The sequence below is a fragment of the Triticum aestivum genome, chromosome 1D (assembly GCF_018294505.1).
Source record: "Triticum aestivum cultivar Chinese Spring chromosome 1D, IWGSC CS RefSeq v2.1, whole genome shotgun sequence".
NCBI lineage: Eukaryota > Viridiplantae > Streptophyta > Magnoliopsida > Poales > Poaceae > Triticum > Triticum aestivum.
This window is the reverse complement of record NC_057796.1, coordinates 274,336,815-274,347,477: the sequence shown is the minus strand read 5'-3', so window position 1 is coordinate 274,347,477 and position 10,663 is coordinate 274,336,815. Positions and strand designations below refer to the sequence as shown.

The 10,663-nt window shown below is 49.1% G+C and overlaps 1 protein-coding gene across 1 annotated transcript; it reads left to right on the top strand.

The window, feature by feature from the left end:
• The first annotated feature begins 9,510 nt into the window (after positions 1 to 9,510).
• Positions 9,511 to 10,463, top strand: LOC123181438 (histone H2B.1-like). The gene has a single exon (XM_044593698.1). The coding sequence runs from the start codon at positions 9,590 to 9,592 to the stop codon at positions 10,049 to 10,051; it is 462 nt and encodes a 153-aa protein (XP_044449633.1). The 5' UTR covers positions 9,511 to 9,589; the 3' UTR covers positions 10,052 to 10,463.
• The last annotated feature ends 200 nt before the right edge of the window (positions 10,464 to 10,663 follow it).

Below are 10,663 nucleotides of genomic sequence, written 5' to 3'. Positions count from 1 at the left end.
ACGTTTCGGTCTAACCGAGATGAGCAATCGGTCCCACCGAGTCTGCAATGCAAACTCTCTGTTTCCTTTTCGTAACGCTTCGGTCCCACCGAGACGAGCGAATCGGTCCCACCGAGTTTGCGTGACCAACTCTCTGTTTGTCTATTACCAAAGTCGGTCCAACGGAGTTTGAGTAATCGGTCCAACCGAGATTAAGTTATGCCCTAACCCTAATGATATCGGTCCCACCGAGTTGACATGTCGGTCCCACCAAAAATCCTAACGTTCACATTTTGAACTAAATCGGTATGACCGAGTTTTCTGATTCGGTCACACCGAGTTTGATGATTTGTGTGTAACAGTTAGATTTTGTGTGGAGGCTATATATACCCCTCCACCCACTCTTCATTCATGGAGAGAGCCATCATAACATGCCTACATTTCCATTACCCATTTTCTGAGAGAGAGCCACCTACTCATGTGTTGAGACCAAGATATTCCAATCCAACCATATGAATCTTGATCTCTAGCCTTCCCCAAGTTGCTTTCCACTCAAATCATCTTTCCACCAAATCCAATCCTATGAGAGTGAGTTGAGTGTCGGGGAGACTATCATTTGAAGCACAAGAGCAATGAGTTCATCATCAACACACCATCTATTACCTTTTGGAGAGTGGTGTCTCCTAGATTGGTTAGGTGTCACTTGGGAGCCTCTGACAAGATTGTGGAGTTGAACCAAGGAGTTTGTAAGGGCAAGGAGATCGCCTACTTCGTGAAGATCTACCCTAGTGAGGCAAGTCCTTCATGGGCGATGGCCATGGTGGGATAGACAAGGTTGCTTCTTCGTGGATCCTTCGTGGGTGGAGCCCTCCATGGACTCGCGCAGCCGTTACCCCTCGTGGGTTGAAGTCTCCATCAACGTGGATGTACGATAACACCACCTATCGGAACCACGACAAAAACATATGTGTCTCCTATTGCGTTTGCACTCTCCAAACCCTCCCTTTACATTCTTGCAAGTTGCATGCTTTACTTTCTGCTGCTCATATACTCTTTGCATGCTTGCTTGAATTGTGATAAGATTGCTTGACTTGTGCTAAGTTGTTAAAATCTGCCAAGAACTAAAATTGGGAAAAGGTTAAGTTTTTATTTGGTCAAGTAGTCCAATCACCCCCCTCTAGACATACTTTCGATCCTACACCCGCTAACTTTTGACCAAGTCAAACGGGCCAGCCTTTGTAAGCTAAATGGGCCAGTGTTGGGCACATGTCGACATATCATAGGCGCCTGTCTGACCCAATGACGAGATGACACGTGTTTCCTTCGGCCAATGAGAATTTTACACGTGGAAAATCCCCATTGGTCCGGGCTGTTAACGGGTTATCGGATCCAAAACCAGACCCGATAGCTTAACGGCGACCCGTTATGGTGGATGCCACGTGTCGGTTACCCTTGACGAAAGCACTTCCATGACCCGTCATTTATCGTCATGGAAGTGAACACTTGCGTGATGATAATTTTGGTATTGCCATGGAACACTTCTACGACAGCACATGTATGACTATCTTGATTCTGTCATAAAATTGTCATGGATGTATATACATGATAGAAAACGTGACCTACTGTGACAAACATGTATCCTCACGGAAGTGTATTTTTTTGTAGTGCCTCCGTGGGAATCAAATCCTCACATAGGGACTGTAATGCAGTAACCCCGAGATTATTAATGTCAGAATTATTCATAGGTTTGAGTGCTGCCATGTTTCGAATTGATTCACTGGCTCTGTCCGCTTCTCAATCTAGCAAATCATTTATGGATTTGGTGGTTTCTTTGTCATTACTACCAAGAGATGTCCCTAAGTTGTGGGGTTTATCTAAGATCTCATGCTCAGAAAAGTGAAGAATGGAACAACTAACATACCTGTGTTTGCTTCAATATCTGGAAGCTTGGCGGCCCTCATCGCACGCCCCATCTGTATGTCATAGGCATCCGGCTGAGACTGAATCCAGTGACTAAAGCGTCTGTCCCCGGACGCAGGATCTGGAATCCCACCAAAATCTATCACGTCCTCCATAGTCACGCCACCCGATCTGTGGCCGCCTGCCATATGCCCGGCCGAGACTGTAACCGTGGGAGATAGTGGCGTCTCGGGCTGATCCTCTGGTGCACCATCCACCATGCCGGTCGGTACGCTGAGGTCAGACTGAAGGCCCTCCGCACCAACCCGGGACTCCACCTGTTGTGACGCACCAGTCGGTCGTGGTGATGAAGATCAGGTGTATGGGATGGCGTATCTGACCGACCTGCCGGGCAAGCCACCTCCCCCACAGGTGGTGGAGCAACCTGATAAGATCGTCCTCCCCCCTCTCTTTTGGGCGCAAAGATGAAGTGGGCAATGAAAAGAACAGTGGAGATGGATTGGTCCCTTGGGCCTCCTGCCCGATGTGAACTGCCTCCACCTCCCCGGGAGAAAACTGGCGCCTATGTCCTGTCATCTGCAAGGAACTCTCAAGAGGTTCCTTATACTGCTGCTCGACCATCAAGTTTGTGGCCATGTTGTCATCCTCCTCCTCCATCTCCACCCGGTCACCCCACAAATGACTCGGTGCTGCCATTGCCTGAAATGATCCAAAGCAAAGAGAAGCTGTAGGAGTGGACATAGGTGCCGACCCCTTATCAGTACTCGGCTGCGCTGACTGAGCGGGCTTTGCCACCGGTAAATCCTGTCCAACAAAACCACCAGATTTCCCATCCGTCACTTTGTTACCCCTGTCGTCACCTCCGTCAGTCATGTCCACATCTTTACTTGTAGAACCATTACCTGCCTTATGACTCTACTCAACCACAACATCGAGATCATATGCCACTCCATCATAAACCCATGGGACAGAATCCGGAACATACTCTGAATCAATAACACTGACTAGCAGCCTCGTAGTGCCATGCATGCGGGTAAAAGGCATGTCAACCTTCTTAGTTTTACCAATCAAAGACCCGAGACTCCAATCAATGATGAAGTCATTAAGAAATTCCTCTAGTACACCTGTCAGTCTAATCCAGATCTGCTCTAATGGTGACCCCATCGGCTCTGTTTTTTTGCATTCATCAAACTCTAGAACACACTTGCTCCCAGTCACCTTACTGAACCCAAACTTCAACAGACGATCCAAATCCTCCCTCCTGGGAAACTCCACTCTGTATACCTGGTCATCCACCAGGACAAGTGACCAATGGAAGGACTCTGAAACCAGTCGTCTGAGCTCCTGAGACACCTTCTCCTCTGCCAGTGTCCCCTTAGTAACCTTGACTAAACCGAACTTCGAGCACTCCGGACGAGAGGTCACCGAGACCGTGCGTGGAGTCTCAAATAACATAAGTTTGTTGTTGCAAACACCATATATAGTCACCACAGGCTTAGGAACCGAAATCAATGGACAGTTATCCGATGAGTGACCAGATTTGAGACATATATCACACAAGACCACCGTACAATCAATCACAAAGTGTCCTGGCTCACCACACCGATAAAAACTCATCTTTTCTTTCTTACGTGTCGCTTTATTAGCACACACCATCTCCGCTTTGTCGCTACCTTTGTCACTTTGAACATCTTTGTCATCCGAAGGTGTGGAGGTCGAAACAGTCGCCGTTGCCAACAGTGCTTTAACCGTCGCCGCTGCCTCGGGCAATGCTGCAGAAGAAGAAGCGGAGACATATGCCACTTTGGCCGCCCCTGCTGACAGTCCCCGTCGGCGGGAGTGTCGGCTTCAGAGCCGTCTTCGGCACAAAGGGGCGGCACGGAGGAGGGTTACGGACGAACCCATCCCCCCACCTCGACAACCTCTCTAGCAGTAGTGAGGTTCCGTGGTGCCTTCGACGAACTCGCCGGGTGGGGGGGATAAAGTTCTGCTGCCATTGGTTCCCGGCGAAACTGTGACCTCCGCCATTCTTTGTGCAATATATTTATTAGAGTCGCGGTAAGTATTTATTTGTTGCATTCATCATGGCATCATCCACATTGCATCAACAGTCCGTTGCCGTCGTACTAGGATCGTTTGGATGTTTTTATAAAACTTATAGCCATTTGTGTTTGCTGCTTCTCGAGAAGATGTGAACTTTACCTTCTGTCTCCGTTGACCTTCTCTCATACCTACTGGGTCGTTTCACCCTCTTATCTCTAAAACCAACCCACCTAAACCTAGCCAAAAACTCCCCTTTGACCTGAACCGCCCGATCGCAACCGGACAGTGCATATCATCCCAAAACTACCCCAAATATCTCCCATTCCTATATATAGACACCCTAGTCCAATTCTAGACCAAAACCCTAAAATCTAATGACATTGTCCCATCAGTCGCTACCACTTGTTCCACCTTCATCGGGATCCATCCTGAACCACCCCACCTCCTTCCTCGGGATCTCATCACCACTGCCCACCAGCCAGCCGGCCACAACCTTGTTGTATGTTGTATTGTATTCTCGTATTATCTCTTCTATTCATGAGTAGTTGTATCTATTGTGATATCCACCTTGTAAATACCAACATATGACCTCGTGTGTATGTCCTGAAGTCATATGTCGGGGCGGCCAAATGTTCTTCTAGTCCCAGCAAAGATCACACGTCTTTGCAGGGATTAGAAACCACACCTTGGCCGTTGCACGGGAGTCGACAACTAGGAAGGACGAGGAGGTCGAGTATGCAGATGCAAAGCAAGGGTGAAGGAGGATGACACCGCGGGCGCATGAAATGGAAGAAAACACATGAGAGAGGGCAATCAAATTATTTATTTTTGTTTAATTTGGAGGGATTTGGGGTGGGTTTGGCCTGTCGGATCCGACTCGGCAGACGCGTCCGGCGGCCCCAAATCCATTGCACAACGGACACCCCAAACACTTATAGGTGGTGTTTTTGTCCAAACCGTCCGCCCACACATATGCGATGTAGTAGGGGTCTAGTTCGAGACGCTCTTAGGAAAACTCCAATGCGGATCACCTAATCATCCGCAAAATGTGCGTACACTTTTAGACATCCAACGTGACTCGCCCACAATGCACAGACTGGTCCTTGCGTCAAAATCACGCAAACGGACACCAAGCTGGGGAAGGGGAAGGTTTAGGGAGTCGGATGTCGACACATCATACTTGAAGACCCTTTAGCCACCCAAAAACCACTTTCCGATGGCATTCGCTCTAGAGCCATTCGGCTTGACCAGCTGTACGCCTACTCACATTCACAACCGATGCGACAACCGAGAAGCTCTCTTCCACTGTTCGCATTTAGGTCATCCGACGACCGATAAGCCTAGTCCAACTGCAAACATTCAACCCCACTACTCTCGCTTGCCCTCGCTATTTAAGACGACCGACCACTTCCCAAAAACCTACCTCTACAAGCCCTTCTCCCCACCGCTCGAGCCGCCGTCCAACCACCCTTTCTCATCCCTTCGCATTCTTGTCTGCTGTAGCCATGGTTGTATCCCCTTGTTAATGGTGGAGGAAGTTTTCACCGAGTCGCGGCGCCAAAATCGCATCGGAGGTCCATGCCATGGACGTTCGGAGCAAGGCCACATTGAGGCGCTCCGAGCTCTCCGAATTCTAGCTAGGAGAAGGAGGACGATGACCCCATGGCCATGGTGGAGATCGTGATGGAGGATGCGGCGACGAATGAGGAGGAGCAGGCGCCTGCACCGATGAAGGAGCCGCCGCTATCGGGGTCTAACCCACTATAGGCGGAGCATCACTACAACATGGTGCTCGCGGAGGCAGGGAAGGAGGACTAGGCGCCCGCGCCGGTGGAGGAGCCGTCAGTGTGGCACGTTCATATTGTCAGACGCAGAGCAGCAGTACAACCTGTCGCTCTTGGAGGAGCACCGACTGGTGGAGGATCATCTCCTGCGCGAAGCGTGCGCCCAAAGATGTCGTCACAACCATGGTTGCGGCGGACCCGGGCACCAGCGACGTGAACCTGACGACGCTCGTGTTCGTGCACATCGCCAACACCATCCACCGCGTGCTTTGGCAGCTCTGCATCAACGAGGTGGAGCATAACTGGCTCTTCAAGGGACTAGAGACGAAGGATGACGACATGTCGGCGCAGCGCGACGCCGATGCCAAAAAGACATCCTTCATCAGTCCCGCCTCGTTCGCGCCAGCCGCCAATGACGACGAGGCCGGATCATCCCACATGGAGGCCGTTGACCTCACCTATGTCAGGGAGGAGTAGAGTAGGATTTTTAGTTATTTTTACGGGTTTTTTCTATGCAGAAATCAATTCGGAAAATGAATGAAAAATTGGTGTCCGCTTTTATTTGGCGATTCTAATTGGATGACCTCTGCCTAACCTTTTTTTAACACAGTATAGACACAAGCGTTCATATACACGCGCATACACTCACCCCTATGAATGCACACACGCACACCCTACCTCTATGAGAACCTCCGAAAGACTGAGCCGGCATATCATCTTAAAATTTACGAAGTCACCATAGGCACCTCTTCGTCGACGGGAACGTCTCCTCCCACTAAATGCGCATCGCCGAAAATCCTAAAATAAATCCAGGAATAAATACGAGCATCGTTCGCGCCAGCCGCCAATGACGACGAGGCCGGATCATCCCACATGGAGGCCGTTGACCTCACCTACGTTAGGGAGGAGTAGAGTAGGAATTTTAGTTATTTTTACGGGTTTTTTCTATGCAGAAATCAATTCGGAAAATGAATGAAAAATTGGTGTCCGCTTTTATTTGGCGATTCTAATTGGATGACCTCTGCCTAACCTTTTTTTAACACAGTATAGACACAAGCGTTCATATACACGCGCATACACTCACCCCTATGAATGCACACACACGCACACCCTACCTCTATGAGAACCAATTTACGAAGTCACCATAGGCACCTCGTCGTCGACCGGGACGTCTCCTCCCACTAAATGCGCATCGCCGAAAATCCTAAAATAAATCCAGGAATAAATACGAGCATCGGAATTTGAACCCTGGTGGGCTGGGAATACCACAGTCCCTCTAACCATCCAACCACAGGTTGGTTCGCATGACCTCCGCCTAACTGATTGTCCACAAACAAGTCCAAACGTGTCCGCAGATATTTAGGACCTTCGGCAAAAACCAAAAATTAGCATGTCAAAATTATATACACTCCACGCAATCCAGTTCTTTCTTTTTTGGATCAAAGGGGAGCTCCCCCGGCTCCATTCTCATATAGAAAACGAAACCAAAAGCTTAATCCCTTTTTTTAGAGTACACCAATAGCGCACCTTAGCTTTATAGAAGGTAGAAAATATGTACAAGAGACTAAATAAGGCCCGAGCACCACACGTCGGCGCTCCATGCCCACTCCACTCCAACTCTCTAAGTCAACTACTCACAATACGTTGACACTCCCGAACCTCCAGCTAGGCCACATTTTTAACTCTTGGAAGATAATTTCTACTGTGCCCCAGACATCCCTCACATTGGCATTCCCAAATACTCGTGCATTGTGTTGCTTCCAAAGAGTCCAACAGCTGATCATAACAAAGGAATCAAAGCCCTTCCAGTATGCTTTGGGAATCTGCTTGCGTCTCATCGCCCACCACTCTTCCAGCTTAGACCACGGTGAGGGTAAAAGAGCCAGATCTAAACCAACCTTAGCGACGCATAGGTACCACACATGTCTCACAAAGACACACTGCAGCAACAGATGATCAACCGTATCCTCTTGTTGGCAAGAGGAATATGGGGAGGTCTGATCTTGTAACCCATGTCTGAATCTCCTGTTTGATGACCAGACTCGGCATTGGACAGCCAAACACATGAAGATCTTGCAGGACAGCGGATCCCAACTCTTCCAAATGGCTGCAGACGACCGAGATCGGATCCCTCCCTTGTAGAACATTTTATATGCCGGAGTCGTTGTGTATTTTCCTTCCACGCACGACGCCAAGACAACAATATCCTCTTTGCCCGGAGTTAGCTGCACCTCAACAAGCACCTCCCATAGACGAATGAATTGTGCCAGCTCCTCCATGGAGAGCTCACCTGGTATCCATAGTCCAAGCGTGGGACAACACACCCTCTTGTAGCACTCTCATGTTTTTCACCTGGGTCTTTACCTTGTGAACGATCAAAGGTGCGACCTCAGCTATGCAAGCTCAGTTTAGCCACCTATCATTCCAAAACAAGACCCGAGCGCCGTCCCCAAGCTGCCATTTTTTAAACTGTTGAACGTCTGGAGAACGTGACGATCCGGCGTCAAATTGAGGCCCTGCCAAGTGTGCTATATGTTCTTCTTAACCACTCCCACCGCAAAACGTAGCGCAAGTCCATGTTTGCCCAGGTCCATCACCCATAGCCCTCCAAGGTATTTAGGCTTGCAAACTCTCTGCCAGGACACCACGCATTTACCCGCACTGACTTCTTCCGATCCGGCCCAGAAAAGGCCTGACACCCCATGTCCACCATGTATAAAGTCCACTTAGGAGCTTCTGTAAGGATCAGATAATGTGTGGGTCTCGCCCGCATCACTTGGTTCACCAACACCAGCCCGGCCTAGTGATCATTCCCCTTTGCCAGGCAGGCAAGATTTTGATAGCCGCATTTACCATCGGCTGCCAAGACCTCTTTGAGTTGCTTGATACTAAGCTGTAGCCCCAATATTTGCATAGAAAACGGTCGATTTTCCACGGCGATGCACTTCTCACCAGCTCCTCATCCCCCTCCTCTGCTCTAATCAAGATGGTTGAGGATTTGGCGAAATTGACCCTCAGTCCTGACGCTATGCCAAAGATCCGCAAAATCTTCTTCACAAAGATAATGCCTGCCATCGTAGGCTTGATAAACAGTACCACATCGTCTGCATAATCCCGTTCTTTCAAATCAATATATTCAGACCCTGTTTGGTTCATAAGTCCTAGGACTTTGTCTAGTCCCAACTAAAAAGTCCCTAGTCCCTAAAGTCCCTCCCTGTTTGTTTCCAGAGACTAAAAAGTCCCTAGTCCCTTCCTAAAGGTTATTAAATGACCATGTTGCACCTAGTATATAGAAAAATAACAATCAAACAACACCATGGGGTGGCGGGCCAATGGATGCATGAAGGGGCATTGTTGGAAAAGTCTCAAAAAGTCCCAAAAAAGACTCTCCTTGAGAGTCTTCTTCATTTAGTCCCAAATGCCTAGTTTAGTCCCTAAAAAGTCCCTCCCGTTTGGTAAAAAAGTCTCTAAGAGGGACTTTTTCTAATCCCTACACAAAAAAGTCCCTGCAAACAAACACCCCCTCAGCTATTCCCGTAAAAAATAATACATATTCAACTATTCGCGCCTTCCCGTGAAAAAAGGCTATTCCCGCCCTGTCCCAGAAAAAAGAAGAAGTTATTCCCACCCACGTTTTCGCGACCACCGCAGCAAATCAGGATCGTCCATGGAAACAATAGCGAACGCTTCATACCGTTCCACGTCACGGATCCGAGCCACCAACCCCTCCACCAATCAGCGCCCACACCTCTCCCTGTATAAACCCATCAGCCCCGCTCCTTCTTCCCGCACATCTCGTTCTCCCAATCTTTCCCGCACAAACAGACCAGCGCCCCTTCCCTCCTCCCTCCCTCGAAGCAGCGATGGCGCCCAAGGCCGAGAAGAAGCCGACGGCGAAGAAGCCCGCGGAGGAGGAGCCTGCGACGGAGAAGGCCGAGAAGGCCCCCGCCGGGAAGAAGCCCAAGGCCGAGAAGCGGCTGCCGGCGGGCAAGACCGCCTCCAAGGAGGGCGGCGGCGAGAAGAGGGGCCGGAAGAAGGGCAAGAAGAGCGTCGAGACCTACAAGATCTACATCTTCAAGGTGCTCAAGCAGGTGCACCACGACATCGGCATCTCCTCTAAGGCCATGTCCATCATGAACTCCTTCATCAACGACATCTTCGAGAAGCTCGCCGGGGAGGCCGCCAAGCTCGCCCACTACAACAAGAAGCCCACCATCACCTCCCGCGAGATCCAGACCTCCGTCCGCCTCGTCCTCCCCGGGGAGCTCGCCAAGCACACCGTCTCCGAGGGCACCAAGGCCGTCACCAAATTCACCTCCTCTTAGATTCAGTCTCTGGCAACTGTAGTTCGGTGCTGTTTGCCCAGAATTAGTGTTGCTCAATGGAAATCGGTGGAAAATTGTCTAGTTTGTACTCCCTCCGTTCCAAATTACTTGTCTTAGATTTGTCTAATACGGATGTATCTAGCACTAAAATGAGTCTAGATACATCCGTATCTGGACAAATCCAAGACAAGTACTTCCTCCGTCCGAAAATACTTGTCATCAAAATGGATAAAAGGGGATGTATCTAGATGTATTTTAGTCGTAGATACATCTCTTTTTATCCATTTTAATGACAAGTATTTTTAGACGGAGGGAGTAATTCGGAACGGAGGGAGTAGTTGGGTTGGTGATGTTACCGTGTCATGTGACTGATCGATCTGAAATAGCAATGATCTGGTGCATGTTTTGTGAAGCCTCTGTTCTGAACTAGTTACTCGTTTGATGCATCTCCCAACTATCTGACTGTTCTCTGTTATATGATGGTAGTTGATGTTATGTTTTTGTTACCATATGATTTTGCTTTCGGAGACTTGGAGAATCATATGCCAATTTGGCTGAAGAAACCAGTTTGGTTCCATTTATTGGACATTTTTTGAGAGCCAGCTGCATTGC

Coding starts and splice junctions, on each gene's coding strand:
- LOC123181438 (XM_044593698.1), top strand. CDS start 9,590: ATGGCGCCCAAGGCCGAGAAGAAGCCGACGGCGAAGAAGCCCGCGGAG.